The 26,028-nt window shown below is 42.2% G+C and overlaps 1 protein-coding gene across 1 annotated transcript in view; it reads right to left on the reverse strand.

The window, feature by feature from the left end:
- Positions 1-26,028, reverse strand: part of LOC132996823 (interleukin-1 receptor accessory protein-like 1) — a 204,938-nt gene that overhangs the window by 78,315 nt on the left and 100,595 nt on the right. The window contains exon 5 of the mRNA XM_061067183.1: positions 11,798-11,872. Within this exon, the coding sequence (XP_060923166.1) occupies positions 11,798-11,872 (75 nt within the window). The remainder of the gene's footprint in view (positions 1-11,797; positions 11,873-26,028) is intronic.

A 26,028-nucleotide genomic window follows, 5' to 3' on the forward strand; every position in this document is an offset into this window, starting at 1 on the left:
TGTCAATAGGAATTACATTTGGTGACACCACTTCATTGCATTTTCATTACGTGGAGACAGCTGATGCCAAACGTGATGCATGACGATATGTTTGTGTAATATGGATAAGTAGCCTCACGTAGGATTGCTCGATTCGTCTCTTTTCTACGTTGGAACTAGTCCAGCGTGCAGAAATTGGGCTCCAGTAGATTTAATGAGTTTTCTGCAGAACACTGATAATAACGTTAACTGTATTTAATGGTGACTAATGAACTATAAGCTGCAAGTGAACAAACACAGAGTGGAAATTTGCATAAATTAGTGTCGCTATTAGTTTAGCTGCAGCCATGTATGGTAGCAGCAACATTAAAACATAACATGTTACGAGCATAAACACCAGCTGGTGACTCCACAGCTGCTCACTAAAGTGTGTCTGCAGCGACGGAAGGAGGCAATGACAAACCTGAGAGAGAGAGAGAGAGAGAGAGGTGAGGATGAGAGAGAGACACACACACCGACACCGACACACACACACACACACACACACACACACCGACACACACACATGTCACAGTGAAATGATGAGTAGATGCAAATTTGAGTATTTATCTGACTTAATCTTCTCTATCTACTGATGGAAAAGGAAGCAAAGCGAAACGTCACTCAGTGTGTGTGTGTGTGTGTGTGTGCAAGGGCAACAGGTACAGTACTGAAAGCGAGACCCCCCATGGTTCACAATCCTTCTTGCTGTGCTTCCTTTTACCTTTGTACACATGTTAACATGTAGTAAGTGTACGCACACACACAAACACACGCACACACTCTTCTCCGCATCCTGCTTTGTTAGTTGATGAGTCATCGCTCTGGGTCCTCTAAACTGGGACAACACTCGACAACACACACACAGCTTATACAACAGAGCACCACAACCACACGCGCAGACCCACAAAGGATCCGCTCTCAAACAGATCCGTGCACACCGGGGTGACTTGGCGGCGCCCACACTCACAGCCTGGGGCCTCTGAAGCTGCCTGGTGTTGACAGGTTAGTGCTGTTTTTCTCTCACACGTCCCGAAAAAACCGGAGCGTGCTGAATACAACTGATTCTTCCACGAAACGGGCTAATTAAGTTCATCCTGGGAAAGTCTTACTGACAATATCTACTCTGCGAATAAATGGCCGGGGACATGTTTATCGATTATGCAAATGGCTGCAAACTTAATATGAGGAGGAGTGAACATTAAGGTGTAAATGTCATGGAAGAATAATTCCACCTAGTGATATGAATACAGTAGTTTGATGCCAGTTTGAATTTCTTATCAGCAAAGACCACAGAATGACAGCTCGGCCAAATCCCACTCGCCAAATCAAGAAAACACAACATGTTTGTTTGTGCTACTTTGGAGTCGAAGCTCTGACTTTAAAACGGATTTTTGGAAAGCAGCACTGGGCGCTGCTGAGCTTTGGCAGAAAGCAGTTTGAAATTTTCACAGCAATTTCTTCTTCATTAGTAAGAAATTGTGCATGTGATGTGTGGAAGCTGCAGAGGTGATGGAGGAGACCAAAGCCTCTGGGAGCCCGGTTAATAGTTGGATAGAAATCATAACCAAATCTTGATCCATATGGACAACTGAGGAGACTCTACCGCATTTATTGTCCACCTGAGACCGGTTTATGTTTACCTCATGTAGTGATTATACTCACCTCTAAACCCTTCACATCAAGAGTACTACCTTGAACTTACATGGAACAAGAGCATGGAGCCACTCAGACAATCAGACCCAAGAGGTTCACAAGAGTAATTGGTATTGGATCTGGGAGAGTATGGCTGCTTGTGGAAAACGTTGGCATTATGAGGTGGGTGGGGGGAGAAGAAGAGCAAACATGAAAAAGAAAGTTAGAGCTATAGACAAACACATGAAGAGAAAAGGAATGATAAAAAAGAAATGAGAATACACAATGTGACTTAGGTCAGAATACGCTACATGTCTTCATTATATTATTCTTAATCTCGGGATAACGCTACTCAGGTTAAGAGAATTCTGAAAATTAGTGTCCATGCAAAGACAGAAGAATAATCTGGAAGAGTCTGTTGTTGATGTTTTCCACTCATCAAACCACCAGCAGCAGCAAATAATGGACCAGGGAGCCACCGATGCACAAATCGCCGTTAAAACACTTTGTCTTAGCTATGTTGCTGTCATTATTGAAATCAATATCAATACTGTGTCACTGCGTGGACGGATGCCCAATATATTCTCACCGGCCTATGGCTCGCGGGGAGAGTGAGCAGTCGGCTGTGTGTTTGCTAAAAAAAAGGAAAAGGAGGCTTCCATGTTACCGTGAGCCTGAGTCTCTGAGATTAAACTGAGGTGCTGCCAAGTCAGCTGGCATAGCAGCTGTGCTTCCTCTCAGCAAGGACCAGGAGAAGAAATGAAATCTTTCTACAATTAAACATTTTCTGGCCACTGTGGTTTTCATTCTTGGGAAAGAGTTTTGGGACCATCCAAAAGAACTGTGTCGGACTGTGAAGTGAAAATTTAGAATTGATGCTCCAAATGAAAAATGACCGTACGCGCTGATTGAATTCAACTGTGAATGAAAAAGCCGCTAAGCAACCAGGAACATAATGCAAAGTATCAGAAACAAGAAAGTTCCATGCTAAAAAAAAATGTGACAGTAAATGTCTAGCATGTATGATATGGAATTCAGTTGCAGTAGTACTATGGCTGTGATGCTGTAGTGATAATAAAAGAGCTGTTAAAACACAGTAGAAATATGTTTGCATAAAATACTAAAAAATGCAATATGTGGCCCGTTGATTTTTAATAATTGGCGCAAATGTAAATGACTACGATTATTGATCTATACACAACAATTATTGCCACTCTACATTTGAATTTCCATGCTCTTTGCGATTCCTTTTTAGACATATTTACCAATACGAAGTAGACATTAGTCCCTTTTTTAGAATAATGACCCAATATTTATCCTTCAGTTACTGCCATTTGGTCACTTGAATGAATCATCATAAAGTACGAGATAAGGGAAGAAACATTTGTATACGGCTAGTAAGTTAAAATAAACACAGGGTGTAATGTTTATAAAGTAATGATGAATAAATTGGGTCAACTAAAAGGATAAGCAAACAATAATTACTAGAATAGAAAAGTACAAGAAATATCAAGGTACATATGAAGAAACACTGGAGATGCCTATGAGGACATATCTATCGTATTATTCCGGTGTGCTATTTTATTCTCTTCTATTCTGGTCTGCTGAGAGGTCAGGGCCTATCTGAGCGTGTCATAATCCCTCCCACTGCTGAGGGGAGAAAAAAATGTCTTTACATAAGGTCTCGAAACAAGGTGTTGCCTGACTCACAGCAGTTATGAGAGAAATATCCGCAACATTTCATCTGACACATTCTTATTCCCTGTAGCCGGACTGCCCACAGACCAAACAAAGGAGCACAGTTGTAGATACAATGGACCGAGGCGGAGCAGGCAAACACCGGGTCTGTGTGGAGGAAGACAAATCGGACCATATCAGATTGCTTTAGCACATATCAGTCCCCAGAGGGGTCGGTGTGAGGTGGTTACAGCTGCCTATGACCTTTGCCAGTGGCAGTGTGAATGTGTGGCCGAGTGCATGATAAGTAGTAACTTGTGTTTCTGCTTGTCTTGAAGATATTTTGTATGTACATGCCTAAATGTGTGTGTGTGTGTGTGTGTTTGTGTGTGTCGCAGCTTTCTTATGACCAAGTGGCAATCCACCTTAAAGTCACCCATTGGTTTGTGAACGGCTGTTTCGAAGTTTGGATTTCTGTCCAGTGCCATCTTGGCTCTTTTGATTTCTCAGTCGCCCTCCACTGGTCATTGGAGAGAATACTGGTTTCAGGTACTTCCGCATTGGCTTCACTTTGTGGCCCTGGAGTCTATGTCTATTTTTCTATACCATCTTTGATCGTGACATTATATATCCGTGCTCCCATGTGTTCTTAAGTGTTACACAGTTTGCTGTCATTGTCACCTCCCTCCTTTCCTGACTGTCATCCTGGCCCTTTAACTACCTGGCTACACATCAGAGGATGCTCTCTCCCAAACACACAATCACACACAAACAATAACACACACACACACACACACACACAAATCAGAAGTTAGCCCAAAAGGCCAATGTGAGAACAGAGCCAGTGCAGAGGGACCATCGCCTAACCAAGGTCACATCCTGGGCAGAGAGGAGGCACTGTCATCTCCGTCCAACCTGGAAGCACATTCTCATAAACGCTGCCAGAAGGAATCCAATATGGCCACCTGTTCGGCTGGAAATACAGCAAGGGCAATTAGTTCAACCAGGCAACACACACGCTGCCAAGGAGATGATGATGAGGGGGAAGTTTGCAGGGTTTGCATTTTGGCTCCTGGTTTCACTGTTGAACTGGCTCTTCAGTGGTTAATAAATTCTCGAGAAGCAAGATGCGAGCTCCTCTTTTAGCATTCAGCGAAATGAAGCTCAAAATAGTCCAGGGCTGAAGTAGCACTGTAAAGAAGTATATAGAAAGAAAACGTTTTTTTTTCTTATCACCGGAGCAATAATGTCTCCTCCGCCTGCTAGCACTCCAAGTTCTTCAGTAGGGGTTCACAAAAGTGTACTTAACTCCCACACTAAAAGGTGCATTTAAATTTAAAGCAGGTGGCTCTTGGGTGCCAAGCTGTCACAGGGTGCAGAGCGAGTTGCTGAGCGAGTCCTACCGCTGCCGGTGATCCATATGCTGGTGTTTAAATGAGGTTGAATACCAGACAGGGTGTATCGCTGACTTTGGTTTAGCGTGCACTCTCTTAGTGCATGTGCTGAGGAAGCCATGGAGACTAAAAGGCTAAATGAGTAAAGACCAGCTGCTTTAATGCCCCACTATGTTGAAAACAACCCAGAAACACCAGAGTAAGAATCATAGAGCAAGTGGTTGAAGGGGCTATTGTAGTGAAAGTTAAGCAACTCGTTCATAACTGTGCAAACCCAAAAAGTGAGTTGGTTGAGGTACATAAAAGACTACCTTGTCCATTATTGCCATCATTGTGGTATTACCTTGCATTGAAACTGCAGTCAATATGACTATACCACAGCAGCAATAGTAATATAAGATAAATAACTGCTTTAAACACAGAACAGACTGTATATAAAGATGCCAAAATATCCCGGATACGAATAGCCCCATCTTTTGCAATTGGAGTCAAAGAGTTAAGGTCCTACATGATCAATCCACGAGGGTCAGTCTCAAATGTCGATCACGACTTTCTTTTTTGTTTGGTCCACGTCCCATCCACTAACATGGAGGAGGCAGGGTTTGTGACACCAGTTTTTGACTTCCTTTAAACCCCATGCCAAGGCCCGGTTTATGATTAATAGTTCTACCCAGAGAGTGTAAGCTTTGCTGGCACAGACAAGAGGCAGTATATCGTAATACTCAAGTGCAAACTCCCGTTCTCTGTGCTACTTTCTGATAAGGAGAGCAAATGCTTTCGGCCTTTCTTCCTCTTAGTTTGCCCGAGACAGGTACAAGGTGGGAGCTGCTGACAGGAAGCAGAGCGGGGCGCAGTCAATGTGGGACGGTAGCTTGACTTTTGAGGTCAATCAAATGCTAACAGGGTATCAACCCTGTGGTCACACTCTGGTGGATATGCTCAAGTACCGAGCAGAATTAGCCTCCGTCGGTCCAGCGGGCCGATCAGGTCTCGCGAAACTGTCCCCTTCATTACTGTACTTATGTAAAACACTAATGGGAGCTTCCCTTCGCCAAGAATCTCCTCTATTCACCACCGACACCCCCCCCTTCTCTAATATGACTATCACGATTTATGACTCTGTGCTGCAGGGCATATTAACCATTTGGGACAGTGTGCCGTCTTGTATCCACTTTCATCTGTAATAACCCAAGGTAAGACGCCATCATATTTCATCCCCTCTGTGAATCTTAAATGATCTCGCTAACTTTTCCTCCCTTGCTCCAACACTCTGCCCAAACTCCCCCTACCTAGATTTCTCTTTCATTCTCTTTCCTCCTCGCTCTTCATCTGTACCTCACTCCGTCTATTCCTCCCTCCAGGGACCGGACTCATCTGGAGACTCGCCAGGAATGCAGATCGGATCACTCGCAGATGTACAATAACTTGAGGGGAATAAATATGCCCTAATTGAGAGAAATGATGTAATATTGATCCCAGGGCCTCTGAACGTTTGGCATCGACGAAGCGTTCTGCCGAGCCTGTGACATTTAGAGGGATGGCTGGTGTGTAGGTGAGTGTGGGTATTTGATATTGCTGATAGGTGCTGCTGTGCTGTGTGCGACCATCTTGTTTTTTTTGTACAAAACTCAAATATTCCACGTGGTTTGATCAGAACTTGTGACCACAAAAGCATTGGACGGACAAAGTGGGCGCATGCACGAGTTCCAGACCCACTAAGAGAAGAAAACTGAGAATTTATATTAACATCATCTAGGCTGAAGATTAACTTCAGCCCAATATGATAGATTAATAAATACACTGGTGTACTCCGGCTCTGAAGGTGCATTCAATTGCACACATTTGCACGAAATGCTAACTTAAATAAAGTTGCACATATTTATAACATTCATATTGAAATGTTTGTAAAATGAATGAATAAGTGGAACTTTATTGAATCAAAAAATTATAGAAAATCCTCATTACATCTGACCCTTTACACTCACGTGATAAAGTTACATGAATTTTGTATGTGCAATTTAAATACATAAAGTTCACATTTTAGGGAGGAACATGTTTGAGTGTGGGTATTTGTTATTTATATTGTAGAATCATGTGATACAGGTTGAATTACTCTACTCCTTGTCCTGAGCTATAGACAAATATCATGGGTGATTTTACATTGAGAGCATTTTCACAAAACGTTCTTTACCTTCAAAATTAACCAAGCCATGGTTTAGTTTTTGATCCGAGCCAAGTCAACAAATCAAAGTCTGAAAGCAACATGCAGCACTTATCATTTTACACCTTGCACTAATGCCTGAACAGTTCTTTGTACCTCTGCAGCCACAAAACCACAAAGGGCCCTGTGATCTAAACGCTGTTATCTTTCAAGGCCACTGCAGCTCTTCATGTTAGGATGAAGTGCTTTCTGATCTTGCCCCTTTTATTTGCTTCTAAGTTGATTTCTATCACGTTTTATCCTGTTAAATGTATTTAATGTTGTATTTAATGGGAAATGTATGAGTCAAGCGTGATTTCTATGTTACGAGTGAGAAAAAAAATCAATAGAGCATGTGTTCATGTAATCATTATGTCTTCCTGACCCTATCATGTTTACAACCTCTCTCTCGGACTCCTAGTATTTACCTTGAACATGATCTATCACACATGTCAGCCTATCTGTGGCATGGTGTGCCTTCATCCCACTGGATTTGTCAGCAGGACGTCCAGGGAATCAATAATCATCATTAAATATTGAAAGCCGCGCCTGGATCAATGAGAGAAGATCCCAAACATCGCGGCGGAAGATCATACAGCCACGTCAAGACATTTGTCCCAGGATAATGGATCATCGATGGATAAAGTCAAGTAAAGGTTATACATTTCAAAACCGCATCTGTCCGCCTGAGCTTCTACTCAACAGTGAGGTGAAAGTTGACATTTTGTCTGCTGTTTGGTCGTAGTTCATCATTTCCTCCTAATGGCATGCTCTTCTACTGAGGAAAGAATTTTCATGTGTTTCTCAATTTATCTTCCAGTTTGTGGGGGGTTCAACATCAGCTTAAAGGAGGTGGGAGTCTCTCAGTGACCTGACACGCACAGGAATAACAGTTTATTGTTATACTAATTTGAGGTGGGTGCAGACTCAATTCAGGATAATAATGGCTTTGATCTCACTCAGGTATCCTCCGTTCATATTATTAGACAATCACTCCTTCCAATGAGTGACTGAAGATCTGTTTCCAGTTCACATTATTAGTATTATTATTATTCATCGACCTCTAAGTGAAGTGCAGCTTGTCAGATTGTTACAGACGAGCTCGGATAAAACAAAGGATTCTCACAATGAGCCGTTATTAGAGGGAGTGATACTATGTCTTATAGAAACTAGGTGATTTAAAAGGCCTTTTTAATACGACTTGTGATAAGAAATATATTAAATCGCCGTCAAAAAAATATGATGACATGATATGATTTCATAACAAATGTATCTCTACAATGTCTTTATCCATACAGACAGCATATTCACCTCTATTGATAGGACATCGTGAAACTAGCACCGTACCAATATACAATATATGATTTCACTAATAAAAGTATAACCAAAAAATACATACAGCTACATACTAATATACTACTTATTTGTCCCAGGACATCAGAATATATGGGTGACGACTGCATTTCGTATAGAAGGCGTAGTTAAGACCTTTGACCTTATCTTGCCTTTACACTGTTTTGCAGAGCTACTCCCTAATTGACTCACTCACAGCCCCCAAAGGCTCCCAAAAAGCCATTGAGGGAAACAAAACAAATCACTTACTCAATTACTCCAACACGAAACAACTCTTGGGACTCATTAAATATGTGAGTGGTGATGCAGAACAGTAGCAATGGTGGAAGGCTTCAGACACATCACTGCAGCGGTTTAGAAAGTTCCAACAGCCAATCAGGATCCAAAGGGGAACTTGCCTGGTATTCTCAGAATGAGCATCACAGACGGGACGCCGCTGTGATCGTAAATTCAATCGAACCCAAAAATAAAATGCCAGGATGGGAAGGCGAGTGACATGTCAGCTGTGCATAGACAACAGCATAATAGTAAATCCAATGTGGTGGCAGCAGCAGCAGCAGCAGAATGAAGGAAAGAAGTGACACAGGCAGTTTTATTGCACATTGATTCTATGGAGAAAACACAAACATGCCCATGCATTAAGGAAATTAATCACCTGGTTGTCAAAGTGTTTACTGTTTACAAATTGCACGCATTAGCAGCCTACTCGAGTCGGACGTGCACTGCAGTTAGTCTGCTCGGCTAGACCGCAGTCAATTATTCTACATCCGCGCCCGACAGAGCAAAAAGCAGTGTGCAGTGAAGTGTCAGACGGAATCACCGAGCCCGACTGTCTCCGATCTGTCCCGCGGAGGACGCGGTGAGAAGACGAGCCCGCCGAGGGGCCGCGAAGAGCATTCACACAACAGGTTTTAATCAAACTGAATTAATTATAAGTGAAGAACCGCAAAAGAAGGCGAACGAAAGTATGCGCTGATTAAACGGTCCCCCCACGGCCGCCATTTACAGATCCCGCTGTTCTTCCTGCTCGCCCCTGAGTGCCACAATGAGAGGTTGGAAAGAGTCACTCCACATTTCCCTATCCCCTCCGCTTTGGCTTTCTCTCTCTCACCTGCCCCAATTAACTGAGAGTCATTTACGCTGCGACGTTCCATTGGAGACCCGATATTAAAAGTCAACACCAAAACTGCAAATGCGTTGCCAGCCAAAGAAAGAAAAAGAAGAGGACAGGGGCTTGTACAGTCAAATCATCAAATGTATTCATGTATTATGTACACAGAGCTTCTGACTCTGACTATGTGGAATATCAATGGGTGCATAGGTGTGGGAAGGAACGTAAAAAGCTATTCTCACTAATCCTTAATGAGAATCAGAACCACAATGAAAATTCAATCAGACACAGTTACTAGAGGGGTCTAGAAAGCTGAAAAACTGAAAATCCCATAGATGCATTTGTTCAAAATACAGTAAAAACTACATAATAGAATAATCTAACTATTCAAAAAACGATAAAAGCTGCACATACGCTTGCCTGTTCTCCCAGCCATCAGGTCATATTCTGACAATCACCATCATCCACTATGAAAACACCTAATCGGATGAGAAAATGTCGGGGCGCCTTTTACCCATCATCAATTCAGAGCTACAATGATTTGCGCCTATTCTCTGATTGCCACCTTTTACCTCTGCGAGCCAGTTGTGCTCACCACCCGTGACAAATCGACTTCAAAGCAAGCCTCCATCATGACCCATTTTCCCTTCCACCAACAGCTGAGCTTTCGCCCAATAAGGCACAAAGCGGGGGAATTTTTCCCATGAGACCCCCGCGCATCACAAGCTGGTAAGGCATATGAAAGACTCCTGCATCGCCGAGGGAGAATCGGAAGGCAATCATTTGAAGAAAATGCTAACGTTATAAATTTGAAGATAATAGGAAGAGATAGTATGTATGGTTTCTCAGAAGTACCACTTTGATTCATTACTGACTCATTACAGGCAGAGCAAATACAAGCTGCATTCCGTGTTGCGCCAGATAACTGAGATAGATGTGACGAGCGTGAACACAATGAGGAGGCACTCCATGCGATGGGAGGAGACGGAGCAGCAGGCGGCGCTTTCATACCCGCTGAATCACTCCCGTTTTATCCGCAGATGTGACGAACGACTCATCCTGTTTCTCTTCTGGCGTCGTGGAAACTCAAGGTCCATTCACAGAGGGGAACAGAGAGTGGAGAGGGCCTAATTGAAAATCTCGCGCTCGGCACCGCCGGGTTACTTTGAGTCAAATCCGCGCTGCAGCGACGCTCGAATGAAACATGCAGGGAAGTATCGGAGATCAATTTTAATTGGTAAAAGACAGTGCGGCGGTTTCTATAACAAGGCGAGGTGTATATTTGTTGTGACAGCATGAGACACCTTAAAGGATTGCAAACAAATGACATTTCATTCCCTGTTGCACTCGAGTGGAGATGCATATCTCTGATGGATGACGAGAGATGAGAAACTGCAACTTGCAACAGCATTTCTTTATGATTAGTCGGGTGTTGTCTTTAACGGCTCTGGTATCAAACAATGGATTTTTTTCTCATCAAATAATGTTTCTTTTTGTTGCGAGTCATTGTAGTAATTATAATTATATTGCCTCACAATGTAAATTCAACATAATTTACATCTCCACAGCAATAACTTTAATCTCGTTCCACATGTTTACTCGCAGAGTGCTTTCCTTCAGAGATGAGAAACTGTCAGAAATTTTTATAGACACCAATATTCTGACAATTGAAAGTTGCTGCCATGTTTTTGAATAATTAAATTAAGATCGCACGTCCTTTCTCCTATCCCATGTTCTGTGTTCGGGTGTAGACAGATAATAGGATGTTGTGATGGCACGGGTCATAATGGGATATTCTATTAGCAGCTCATGTAAGCATCATAATCAAAATAAAGTCTTATTCAGAATGGGTCAATAGTTGGAGTATAGGTGTCTATGTAAACGTCAGTAAAAATCTACACTTCCTGAAAATATTTCAAATTAAAAGCCAGACAGAAATGGTGGAGGATACAGAACTTGTAACAAATATTTGTAGAGGGAGCGTCAATTTTATTGATGGCAACTCAACAATTAAAATTAATAAAAAAAATGATTTGAATTGACTGGTGCATGGACACAGAACTTAGGAAGTGATAGAGCGTTGACAGCATCAACAAGGAGGCATCTTACTAAAATATGATGAAATGCTCTCTGAAAAAGAGGAAGCTTTAGAGAGGTTTCAAAGAAAGGCCCAGAATACAAGATTTACAGCATATACTAGAAACCTATTTGACCACAAGGAAGGAATTGAGAAATCGACATAAAAGCGCAAAAAACGAAGATCCAGTTGAGTAGAACACGACTTTGCTTTTTAACGGCTCATCCTGCAATCCTAAGCCACGTCATTTTAACAAGGAGAGAGATATGCCACAAGAATGACGCCATCAGGAAACAACCAATCAGAGTGGGGAATGAGACGTAGGTTCTTACCTGTCGTCATCTCTATGACGCTCATCTGGCTCTCTGAAGGGGAGAGGATTTTTGGCGGCTTGTCTGTCAGTGGGGCTGTGAAGAGAAACACAAAGACGGAAAACACATTAAACTCCACATCTTTGGCCCCTATGGACATGCATGCCTACAATATTTAAAGGGCTGATGAGAGAAAACAGGGGTGGGTTACAGTGACTCAGACTTTCAAAGCAGCAGCTGCTTCAACACCAATGCTATTCTTTCCTCGTGGGCTACAAATGAGTGTGTAAGCTATGATATGGCTCTGACAGTGCAAACTGTGACCAGTCAATCTGTCTTGAATCTACAGTGTATCCTGAGGTAAAAAAATCCTTCACAGCTGCAGTGGACGTGAGAAGGTTAAAAGCGGCTGCAGGAGATTCAGTGTTTCCAGCTAACTGGAAAACGTGTTTCTTGAAATACCATAGACGCTCGGAGTAACCCATTAAACGGAGCCTTCTGCACGAGCCATGCGACGCACGTTGTCAAAATTGTCAGCCACGAGGCAGCCGCTGCTTTGAACGTGTACCACGGTCACTTTGGAGCAACATTCATCCCGACTCCTCTCGGAAATCCAGCACCAATTAGACAGCTGCCGAGGAACAAAAGACGCTCACTTAGAGGCTCCTCATTATGATGATTCCCTAATTGGTTCTAGTCTTGGAAGTGGTATCAGGGAGATTTTCTATCTCCGCACGCTCAGAAATACTCGCAGGCGTGAGGCTCGTCTCGGTGCAAATGACTCGTGGTTTGACTGGATCGCAGTCGTCGAGCTGAACCTGTAGAAATCAGGAGGAGCGGCTGAGGGAAGATTTTTGAAAGTTTACACTGAACTGATGTAACTCACTGCAGCAGAGAGCGTTAGCATACAAGCTGCAAGCTACAAGAGCAGACTTGTTCTTTTTTTTTCCTTATCATTTCCTGAAACTGATATCGCCATTTGGCCTCTGTGATCGTGTAACATCGTGGAACGTTTCACGATGCCACCTCAAAATCCTTCAAACTAGCTATTATTATTTATTATAGCTTTTTTCTGTGCAATATAAGCAATATATTTAGCTTGGGGGTCATTTTACATCATATCTGGTGGACATGAAGTCTCCTCATCAATATTATCAACATTGGTAAAGACTGCATTAAGATTTTCTTAGGCCTAAAGACAAAATTGAATTTGCCATTTTCTACCTCAGCTCCTGCCTCTGGTTCATGTTTGTTTAATCTAAGCGACGATAATCAATCAATTTGTATCGCAAGCGCTTTACAGAATAAAAAGCAATAAAAGCAATATCAACCACTCCCCCAACCCCCATCCACGCACAAAGCAAACACTATTAATGGGAAGAATATTCTTCACTGGGGAAATATGAGGTGTTACATCAGCAATAAGGTAATTAATAATTAAGTAGATAAAGAAATGGCAATACTAAACACAATGTAAACTGAATATTGTAGTGTAAACAGGATTTTTTTTTTTTTTTATGAAGGGGATATATAGTGCAGGTTCCAGAATTTGGTGCATGTGGTCTACAGGGATCTGCAGAGCAGGTTGTAAAGTCGACAGCAGCAGGAAGGAAGGAACGACCTGTGATACCTCTCAGAGTCGAGATTTAAACAGAAACAAGAAGTCAGAAAAACACAAGTGTCTGGAGGAAACAGGATGTGAATGGTGGTGTAAAAGTCATGTGTATGTTGACCATCTATTTACCATTATTGAAGAAATTCTGTAATTCTCTAGAGATCCTGCAGTTTGCTCAGGAGAGTGGGCTGATAACAGGGAATTTATGACTATGTGAGCTCATTAATTAAAAAAGGAGTGAATTATGCCTTTCCTTGTGCCTGTAAAGAAATCTCATTACCTTAATTACTTTTTTTTCTCAGTGAAATATGCTTAGGTTATTCCATTTCATTATGACAGGAAAAGAATAAGGAGTTTTTGGGGCGTTCTGATTGTGCTTCGTGAATCTGAAGGAGAGAAAGGAGCTGAATGTATTTATAGTAACAAGGAACTCAGCCACAGATTCTGAAGCCACAAACTATCATTTATACTGATTAAGTAAGTTTGAAAGTTTGTTATTATGTGAAATGGACACTTTCCCATCTCCTTCTCAATTGGTTATCATGCACTAGGCAGAGAGGATGCTGCCTTCATAAGCACCCGGAAATGATTGAAGTCACACAGTCGATTGCCGTGATGTTATAAACGGGAAAATGGAAAATGCAACACGGGCTGGAAATAACCTGAACGCTTTACAGCCGCTGCTGCTGCCGGCAACAGTTCTAAGAAGACCTGAAAGATTTAGTCATGTGCTATTAATACAGCAGTTGCACACAACAGATTTATGTCTGACAAATCTACTCGGCTCTGCGAATTTATATGTAAGTGAAGAGGAGATAAATTGGGCATGAAAGAGCTGTGAGATAATTATTATAAGAGCAAAGTGTATTTAATGAAGGAGGCTGTTGGATATGGTTGAAAGGTCCAGAAAAAAAGCTTGTTAATAAACCTTGAGTAGAGGATATAAAGTTTTTTGTAATTTCTAATGTCACTAGATACTGTATAAAATTATATTTGTCATTTTTCCAGCCTCATTTTAGCCTTAAAGGGACATTCTACATTTTAAAATCCTTTAAAACATAACCTCATGTTAGCAGAAGCTACAGGACAGTACTTATAGTGAAACCAAATTACAAAGGCCAATATGCACTGGAGGATTAACACAACTCGTTCCAATGTACTCTCTTATTGTTGTCAAACCACATTCTTCTATTAACAACTCAAAAATGGTTGATGATAGTGATATTTTTCTCATTAAATACCAGTACAATATTGTGTTTGTCTGGTATGCGTCTCAAAATATTCATAACAAAGCTCCAGTGGGATCTCCATAACCAATTTAGTTGTGTGGGGCAGCGTAAATGGGAGATTCTATTTAAGTCCAGAGGAATAACACACACACAAACACACACAGACACACACACGCACACACACACATCTGCTGAGTTATCACTTTTTCTCCTACGTCTTTCGCGTGTTCCCACTTCCTGGATTACATCTGAGCAAACAGGGTGACTCCACTGCTTTTCAATTAAAGGGACATGACATGCTATTCATTGCGGTGACCTCACTTTGCAGTTTAAGCCGAGAAGATGGGATGTTTTTTGAAGTTTGAAAAAAGTATCGTGAGCACAGACAGGAAATATAGAAACTCTCTCTTCGAGTCAAAATATGAATTTTTGATTTGCGGGCTGCAGCGAGCCAGCTGAAGGTGACATCCCAAACCTGGAAGGTAATCAAAGTGTCTGCTGTATTATTTTTTCTTTTAATAAGCTCAGAGAACATGAGGTTGATATTTGGCCACTGCAATGTCATTTTAAAGCCAAAGGTAACAAAGCAGGAGGCGGCTGTTATATTTGAACAGAAATGCTGCCCTTCATCCAAATCAAGGGCACGCTGCCGATGTGCTGTTGGTCTGTATAGCATCCCATAATGCTGGGAGGCATGCAAACACACACATTCACACAGACGCACAAATGTGAGATGCATTAGGGAACCTGGCTGGTCTTCAACTACAAAACCATGATTCTGCGGTGGGTTGTTATGAGTGGGAGTGGGCAGGCTTTTCACCGAGGGACTAGAAACACAAGCAGTCTGACCCCCTTCCCTATAGACGAACTGTATAAGCAAACACACACACACACACACACACACACACACACACACACACGCACACGCACACACACTGCTTCACACGTGAACATTGAAAAGCCGGGTGTTGGTATCAGCTCCAGAGAAAATCTTTAAAGTGTCCCTTCACAGGCTCTGTGATTTGCTCGCGCTGTGATCACATGATGATGGATGGGGGGGATGGAGTAATGAAAGAGGGGGGAAAAAAAAAGACCTCGTTCTCTCCCATTAACTCTCCCATCGCCTTCTCTCCAGCCCTATCTGTCTGCTGTGCGCCGAGCGCCGTGCGTCCGCGTCGCTCTGTCCGTCCCTTTTTGTCGCTTGCAGGGGCGAGAGAGAGGGGGGGGGAGGGAGGGAGGGAGGGTTTGCAAGCCTCTGTTCACACCTCATTAAAGACCAATACAGCAGACATAGATTAAGAGGAGTGGAGTGTGTGTGTGTCTGGGTGTGTAATGGTTGGTGAGTGTGGCATTGTTATAGGAAACATGCAACAAGAGTTCGGAGAGGGGGAAATAAATGAAAGCAAACCCTGTTAGTCAAAGAGTCGTACAGCAGAACAGCAAGTACACAACCTAACCTGTACATGTCTCTGGTTTGGTTTGGTTTTCCTGTGCTGGTCCCCACTGACCCACGTGAACCTAACTGGTTTGGAGGTCCGAAGCCTGAGGGCAGCTGCCCAGTTGGTAACCAGTTGGTGAAAATCTGTTGTTTAACCTTGTACCTCCCATTTTCAGCCAGAGGCACTATTTTGCATGTACTTCCAAATACTGCCAGAAGTATAAAAAGGTAACATTTTAAATTATTGTTCAATACTTAAATATCACATCCTATCATAGGTTGCACAGGCGTTTTCTTTTAAACCAAGCTATGGGACAAAATAAAGATTCAAATTGATGTTTTGTTGCGTGTTGAAAGTTCCGAGTTGTCATTACATTGCTCGCCAAAGTCCTTAGCAATCACTGTCTAGGTAAACAAACGTAACATTTTGTGATCCCATCCAAAGATGTGGACATATTTCCAAGTTGAACTAGCAGCAGATCAATACCATCATTCAAGGGTCCAATTCACAGCACAGTACATGGGTGATATCTTAAAAATATGGAATCTCCCTGCATTCAGAGCAACAACTGTCCAATGAAATGAGGTACCTGACCATTGTCCACTCCAGCATAGTTAATTCCACTAAACCTATTTTAAAATCAAAATGTTTGAGGTGGAATGTTGTGAAATGCTGTTCTGCTTTTGTATCTATCGCCCAAAAATGTATTTGAGCAGCTGAGAGATGCGGTATTATCCGTTTAACTACAAAACCTAAAAAAGGAACTGGAAAATAAAAAGAATGAGTTTAAAAGACGAGGCAAGCTTTGAAGACTTCATTGTGTTGTGAGCGAGAATGTCTTCAAGCTGGACCGAAGCCGGAGGGAGCTCCTCAGCACAAGGACGGAGAGGAAATTTGTCAGCAGCTGTCAGGGACTGTTAAAGTTTGGAGATAGAAACAGGCCTCGTCCTCTGGGCAGGGGATAAATGGATCAGGTTTCCAGGTAACCAGCCAAGATAAATCTTTCATTTCATGAAATCTGTTGGTGAATAATATAATAAAACCTGATAAGCAGAAAATGACATTAAATTACTATGAAAACACACACAATCAGAGGATGATACTCTAAGTTAACTACAGGAATAAAAAAACTAGTAGTCACCCAAAGTTACTGCACTCGGTACATATTGTGCTGTTTTTTGAAGGTATACAGACCCGGTCATCAAGTACTTACAGGGTTTTATTGTGCACTTTTCTTATTCATGGCTGAGTTAAACAGGTCAATAGACTGGGAAAATGGCATTGTAAATTGTTAATGTGACCTCGGCCGAAGGAAACGGGCTTTCATTACCACACAATAGAATGAGTACATTTCCCTCAGCAGACATACTTCACCAACAGCACTGAATGCACAAAATGTGCCGACCAGTCAGATTATACACAACAGCCCAGTGTTCAACAAGGATGCTGCTGGTGCCTGTGATGGTGCTGTGTGGGAGGAACTGTATGTTTTATACTTCTGGCAAAATAACTGTTATTTCAGCGGAGGGAGGACCATGATGCTGTTGCCCTGAAAACTCTGCCCAAGGAAAAGTAGGGTGAGGTGGAGCCGGAGTTGGGGTGACTGCTGAACAACATGTTTGACTAAAAATAACATATAGACCTGGATTTAAATTTCTTTACAAACTGTTATTTACCCATTTCAGGTTTCTATAGATTAGATCCCATCCAGGTGGGAAGACGGTCAGCCGGTCCTCACCGTGTGTGATGCAATCGTCATGACAACCACAATCATGGAACTCAGAATGAAGTAGCTCAACTGCTGCGACACATCAGAACCACAACGCAGTCCGGCAATGCATGACATCGCCCTCTAAACTGAAAGAGCAGATTGAATACGTGGGAATCCTGCAGAAATTGTACATGACTTTGGTTTTGAGCTCATTTGTCATTGAATCAGAGTATCCGGTTGGGAATTCATCTCTGTCTTGATAAAAGCACATTTGATTTTAACTGGTGCATTGATCTTGTCGAGCGGCCAAGTGGTGAATTCATAAATTAAATGCAGCAGATTCTCTCAAATCTCTTGTTCTCTAACTGATTCACAGGGATGTTTTGAAATTTCCTGGGAGATTACATTCGAGACATTGACAATACTGCTCCTGCCCTGGGCTCGTAATAATATTACTCTGATGACCTCTCTGCAGTGGACGCACTCGTACAGTACCTAACAAATGCTGCAGGATTTGTTGTTGCCTGCCATTCCTCCTCATCCTCAGATCTTCTGGTCCTTCTCCTGCCAAAATGTTCTCTTGGCTGTATGGGTCTTTCGACTGCGCAGGTTATTAGAGTAAATTGAATTTACTGTCATGTACCTGGAGCCACACTGTGATGATGAGTGCTTTGTGGCATGGCGGGTTATACCACTGGAAGTATCCACTTACTCGTGGTCTGCAGCATCATGTGGGCTTTTATGGGCCCAAAGTGGCACTCGAAAGAAAGTCTCTTCACACTGTAACATCGCCACCATAGTACTCTAACCAATGCAGGATGAATACAAACAGTTTTCATGTCCACTGTACATACAGTTGTCCTCAATTTTGGTGATGCCTTTCTCAGTGTGGCTTCATTTTCTTGTTCTTAGCTCACAAACCTAGATCCTATCACAACAGCCTCTGCACACCACTGGGATTTCATTAACACAACTATCCTGATGTCTGGCAAATGGTCTCTGACCTCGCTCGCCTATAGAATTACTGGGAACCCCCTGTGTACACTCTAGTGACTGAAAACACCACCATGTCTTTTGCACCAACAATCACAGATCACACCGCACAGATGAAACTCTGTGTTCTTATTAAAATTGATATTCCTGAGGTGCTACTTGTTAAAAACAAGCCACATGCACTGGGAGTCTTCACAAGCCAAAAGGGTGAACTTTAAAAGCTCTGAATACATATTATTGGAAAAGAATGAACCCTACAGAAATGACACAGCAACACTCTCTAAGGATACTTGTTGAAAAATACCAATATAGGAAGCCTGCAGGAACAGAATATAATAAGGGTATATTTCCTTATTGACAAAGGTGTTGTTTTAGAAGATCCATCAAAACAATTGAATATGTTAGAGGAAGGGACAATACATTCAGTGGAAATCACATAAATCATATAACAGCGTTGGGAATAGCTGCGGCGACTTCACTCTCCAGTGAGCGACACAATACATAATTAGCCGCAGTGGTCATATATGGCGCATTTGAGATTCCGGCTGTAATGAGATTTGAAGCGGGAGCCACTGTAAACACTTGCACCGCGGAACAAAAGCCACTATCAACGCGTGGATCATGTGTGACTGAACATGCAGGGGCTCGGGAAAGAGTGGCTTGTTCATTAGGGAGGCCTGTACTCATTACTCACCTTCTCTGCGCGCGGGAGCCAAACGCCTCAGAAACGTGTTGTTCGATCGAGGAGGGAGGGAGGGGGCGGGAGAGGAGGAAGGCAGGGAATGAGGGAGGGAGGGAGGGAGGGAGGGAGGGTGAGACGTTTCAAGCACAAGCTAAAATATCCCAGAGGGCAGGAGTTGAGGATGATGATTCAGAGCAGAAGGAGATGGTGGTGGAGGAGAAGGGGAGTTTGGACAAATACTTTAAGACAGTACTCAAATAGATTCTTCACGTATTTGTACTTCACTTGAGTATTTATTTTTCTGTCAAATTTCTACTTTTACTCCCTACTATTTCACACATATATCTGTTCTTTCAACTCCTTACATTTTTTATTTTGCATCTAGCGTTGCCTCCCCAGCATCAAGACAGATTTGTACCTAAATTGACAGTAACACAGAAAAGACGATTCCTAGTTCTGTATCTGTCTGTAAAGCACGACATGTGTAACACGGTGAAAAGTATCTCTGATTGAACTGTATTCCCCTTTGTGCTGGAACCTTGTAGCGGTGGGAAGGCTTTAGCCCCTGGGAGGTCTAACCAAACAGGACAGGTCAGTGGGGGGGAGCAAATCAGCACCTGGTTCTCCCCCCAGTGCCCCGTAAAACTACAGTGAAGTTATAGAAACAATGACAAATGCAACTACCACCAATTGGCAGCATGACTACCTCTAATGAAGATCTCCAGCATGGAATCAAATATATGTGCAGGTGAATTAACTGGATATTTAGGAACAAATTTCTATAATCCTCAGATTGGAGCATTTATGTCAAAGTTCCTCCTTTGTACATTCTTCTAAGTCTGCCAGTTATAATCTGGCTGTTATCCAACAATTTGGGATCATTAAGATTATCTCGATGAGATCCGGCTTTTCCAGATGAAAAGGTTTGGTCCAGACATTTACATCACTCAGGAGATAATTTTTTTCTATCTCAGAGTGACAAAGTGGAAACACATGCTGCTTTCTATATCATTTTTTTCCTGATTACACCCTTAAAGAACATAGTATCTCAGGTTTAGAAGTATTTGTAAGATGAATTCGGGAGAATGGTTTTCCGAGGAGTATGAAACTGTTAACATGCAGAGTGCTCTGCCGAGAAAAACATGTTAGCATTCTGCAAAGACTTCTTTTGCTCTGCAGGGGAAATGTAGGCCATTCCTGCAGCATGAAAACCAACTGAATTGGCCAACGAAAAAAGACAGAATGGAAATAACGTAACAGAAAGTGGACAGAAAAGTCCTGTTGACAGATTATAATATTCAAGGAAAATAAAGAAATAAGATATCTTCATTGAGCATGAATATATTTTGGAAAACCTTCTTTCATATACTGTGTTCTGAGCGTGCAAGCTCGCTGTTTGTCTTAGCTTTAAATCTAACGACTCGACAGGCAATACCTCTGTAATTTAAAAGTGAATTAATCTTGAGTTCTCACTGGCTGTCATAAATTCTCCCATTTTCCCCAGTCTGCTTTCCAGTTCATATATTTAGAGCAATCAATAGAGGTATAACTACGTATATATCGAAGTGGGAATCAGCTTGGCAGGTTGCCTTTGGCAGCGCTACACTTCCTGCTTTGGCAATGTTAGTCTCCAAAATTAATGTCTCCAGTTCTATATAAGGACTTACTGGGAGAGTTTGAGAAAAGGGCTGTTTGCTTTAAAAGTACTCACGATAAATTCAAATTAAAAAGAAAAAGGTTTGGAATGTCAACGCCTGCCTGTGTGAGGAAGGAGGGAAGAAACAGTGAGTTCTGCTTTCTTCAAAACTGGAAATGAAGTGAGAGAAAGTTGCAATTAGGCAGATGTGTAAACCGAGGCTGTGTGCTCTGATTAATCATGATTGCTTTAATTACACTTTGTTTTTTTTCCATAATGAGGACTAAAAAGAGACAAACAGCGGAGGGAAATACAGAAAATGAAGGATCTAATGCCAAATGACAATCTGCAGCCACACAGTAACTATATTGAGATTTCAGCGCTGTGGATATTAAAAATGCCAATTCCCTCCCTGCGGCAAATAAGTTCTCTCTCATTGCTACTCCTGCAGCACAGTGAATTATTTCTCTGCTCCGTCTGTAAAAACTTCTCTTTTAACTCCATTATTTCCCTATTTTCCATAAGCAAAGCCGTGTCTGATACAATCTTTTAATTAAGATTTTACAAGTTGCTTCCTCCGGCTCAAAAATGATTTCTTTTAGTGTTGCTGTGCACTTCGCACAGGGACAAATTCGAATATCTTTGTTTAGCTTGGCAGATCACTCATCTCATCTTGCAGATCTCACCGTCACTGCGGACCACTTCTTTGTTTGTTCTTTGCTGCAGAAAGTTCACGTTACTTCTTAGACGATGTACGGAAGATCCCTGTAACCCAGAGGTTTTTAAAGGCATCGTGCTTCAGGAAGGTTTTTAATGTAGTCGTACATTCAACCCAATATAAAACAATTCAAATATGGAACTGTTTAACTGGTCACAATCTTTAATTTCTTCTGTTCGTTAAAAGCAGCGATGATGGGAGGAAGTGGAGAGGCACAGTCTATGGTTAAAGCCTTCAGATGAAGTTTCTCTAAATCAGAAACCTTGGTAAATATTTAAATGACTGGAAAATGTTACAACTGCTCATTTGAAAGGAATTTTTATTCTTATTTTCCTTCGACCATCAATTGTATTATTGTAACGGTTTTATTAACATTGCACTGGACAAACTTGTAATGAGCACGGACCGGCATGACATCGCTGCATTGAAATCCAATCAGGCAGGTGTCTCGGTTCATGTTACTTACGCTTAGTGGCAAAAAAATTGCTTTCATTAAGGGGAAATTAGGCCCGGGGAGGTATTGTCCCACACTGTCAAACCCTAGTAACCCTGCACCAGATCCACAATATGACAGGTAATTGGCTTGTCATCATTAATAGAGGAGGAGCATGTTGCCCAAAGAGAAAGGACCTGAGCTCAGAGTTGGTCTCAGCCTTCTACAAAACCAATTATTTTTGAAAGATTTACAGGAAACTGTGCAGTCCAAGAAGCAAACCAGATCCCAGTTGTGTTCAAGTCTTACAAATTTAAGCCTTTCATGGTCCAACAGTCCTCTCAGCATAGTTTGATTGCAGCTATGTAGCCAACCCTTCTATGTAAGTGGCTGTATGAAATCTATACTGTACGTCAGGGCATGTCTGGCATGATAGTGAGCAGTCACAAGATGCACGTAAAAGATTATTGCATAACAGACGTGTCTGTAATAAAACTGGATGGCGATACTTTCCATGCAGTCCACAAACTGGAAACATGAATAAATATGGTTTTCTCTCAATGCTGCTGGGTTGATCAAATATTGGCGTTTGACTTTAACACCTGTGAGGATTGATTGTTGGTGTATACATTTCTTTTTAAATATAAATATGCTTTGGCATGTGCATCTGCATTATTCATCAAAGCCGCCTGCAACACACCTCTGGAAAACGTGATTAAACCACTGGGCTGAAGCACACCCGTAAAAAGGTGACTGGTACAGAGTGACCCTCATTGTTCAGTTTTCAAATAGAAGCTGATAACTGTATCGCTAAATAATAATTCTAAAATCCTTGTGAAATGTGACTTATAAAGAAGACAGATTTATTTCGATCTATGCAGTGACACACTCCTATTCCCTCTCTCCCTGTTCAAACACACACATCTGAACCCCCTGTACAGTCCTCTGGCTGACGACCAACAAATGAACTCTGGCTGACATTGTCTTGCATCATCATTGCAAGTCTCGAAAATGACACTGTTACCCCCGCTGGCGCATGATTGTGATCGAGTGACATCACAATCGCTGTCACCCTGAGCACGGCGGGTTTAGATGTTCAACACACGTCTCTACGAGTCCGATTTGGTTCCCAGTGCCCGAGATATGATTCAGACTGGGTGGGGAAAAAAAAAACATCGGCCTCGGTAAAGTCACGCTGTAGCACCGGGATAGATCCAAGCTGAAAAAGTGTGAATAAATGATTACTTGCACGGTGTATTTCGAGCACAGCTGCTTGTTATTCCTGACATATAGCTCTGCAGCCGGTGTGAGTGTTCTCTCTTGAGGATTCAGGTTGGCCATTTTTTTTCTCCAATTGGGTCTAATTACCCTTGGATCTGTTTCAAGCCAGGTTGGACTGTCCTTAGGTCCCCTTTTTAGATATGCTCTACCATTGGTCTGTTTCCCACCAATCAGATGTTTAACTCATCCCTTGAGGGTTTGTTTACGTCCATGCAGACACAGAGAGAACATGCATTGAGTTTAAGGAAAAAAAATCACCGACAGATACTCTGCTGTCGAAGGTGTTTGCTTTTTCATGTAGTGGGGTTTGAAAAGTCTGCAGCGTTTTGTTCAGTATGGCTGAAACACATGTGTATAATTAATGTCTTTGTGGATCTGTGCATGAAGGGTGGTGGGAGCAGTTGTAGGTTCAGAACATCTCCAACAAAAGGCATTGAACATTCACTTCCATGAAGCCTTTAGTTTTCTCCTGTATCCACTGTGGTACTGAGGCTGCCGAGAGTATAGGAAACTAGTATTTCTGCAGTGGTGTGATTGTTGTGTGAAGTGCAGGCTGGATAAAGACGCAAACCCTGACATTAAAATACTTTAGTGCATGAGGAAACGAAAAGCCTTTGCTGCACTAGAAAAAGATCTGGATATATGACACTGTTTCATCTCTGTTTCCACAAAATACAAACCCCCTCATCTGACAGTACAAGCTCTTCTCCTGCAAAGATAAGAAATACTTTAATGTCCCTATAGGGAAACAAAAAAAACATGTGGATTCCATACACCTAAGCATACACACCTAGCATCCTACATGCACAGATCTCTTTCTGTATTGCTAAAAATGCATTCTGGGATTCGGTGAGTGCAAAGAGCTTGTGTGCGATCGAATGCGACTTGAATAATGCAGGCGTGCAACACGTGCATTACAAATGCAGCCTTTACTCCAGATCTATCAAACCTCCCCTTCACCTCCAGCCCACTTGTTTCTCTCCACCTCCTGCCAGTGCTCCTCGTGTGAGTCAGTAACCTCCCGTGCCCACAAACCCACAACATCCACTGCTCAAAAACACACAAACACACACACAAGAAAAACAGGAAGGAAAAGAAAACTGTGAGGCATCTGAGCAATCTGTGTATTAACAGCCCTGGTCTCCCATTCAGTGACCGGATAAAAAAAACATGTCTATTTGACTTGAACTCTATTCCTCGCCTTCTCAGCGTGTTGCCAGCGGCCTGTTTAATTCCTGATTGGTGCCACTTCTGCACCATGCCTCCCATTCCCCTTTCCTTCTCCCCCCCCCTTCCTTCCTCTCAACCCCCCTGTGCCACTGGCCCCAGCAAATCTCCGGAGGCCGGCAGTGCCAAGCGTTCCAGCTGTTTAAACAGGTCAGTGGTTAGTGGCCGGTGCCAGCAGGGGTAGCTTTGCCATTGTGGTGCCCTACATCGCTGGTTTGTGCTAACACCCCCTGAATCGCTTGTCCCACTGGGAACTGTACTGTACTGGTGGATGTACAGTGGGGTCTAAAAGCCTGAGCCTGAGAATCGGATCCCACTGTACATACATTTTACCGCCTTAACCTCGTCCTTTGTTTCTGACTTTGATATTGTTGCAAAGACAAAAAAGCTTTTTAACGCTTGGTGGAAAAGATCAGAGCTGTGTCACAAAGGCATTAAAACACACTTAATTTAAGCCGGCAATGTAAAATCACTGAGTGTGCAGAACGGTAGAACAGCCTGCTCCTTCCATAAACAAGGATGATCCTGGGGAGATGTGCTATACATAGACGAGGGGGAAGAGGGAGAGACATTCATGCAAGATTTAAGCCTCTGGAAAGTGAGACACGGCTCCTGCAAAATGAGAGGGTAACTCATTACAAGGCAGAGATCTTTTATTCACAACTCGACATTGTTATTCCAGCAAGATGTGCACTCAGACCAGTGGATGACTGGGAAATCTCTGCACTTTTGTTCCATTTAGTTTTCAAGATTAGAGGAGAAAATCATTAAGGATGGAAAGACATTTGACAAAAACCTCCCGCGCACCGTCCTCCTCACTTTGGAAACACGGTCTGAAATGCTTCTCTGAATAAGATCCTTGTCGAGCTCAGATAATCTGACGCAGCATTTCATGCGTAAAAATGAAGGACGCAGAGATTTTTTTCTTTTTTTCTCCTTCCTTTAAATTTCCAATTAAAAAAAAACGATTTGTTTGATAGCTCCGCAGTACTTACAGACTTCACAATATCAGACGGTAAAATGTGAAATGGCTGCTTCGAGTCATAAAGGTCAAAGTCAAAGTCACATTTTATGTTTGGATCACAAAGCCGTGGTGGAGAACAGTAGTACAGAGGATTTAAAAAGCAGCAGGAGATGATACACTACAAAAAATGTTCTGATAAGAATATATTATGTAGTTGTCAGAGCAAGCTGATGTTTTAAAAACAAGACTAACAATGTCACAAAGTAGAATGTAAGTAAAAGCATATGTATCTGGGGGATTTTCCATACGTATCAGCAGAATGGT

This window comes from Limanda limanda, chromosome 23 (genome assembly GCF_963576545.1).
Source record: "Limanda limanda chromosome 23, fLimLim1.1, whole genome shotgun sequence".
Classification (NCBI taxonomy): Eukaryota; Metazoa; Chordata; class Actinopteri; order Pleuronectiformes; family Pleuronectidae; genus Limanda; species Limanda limanda.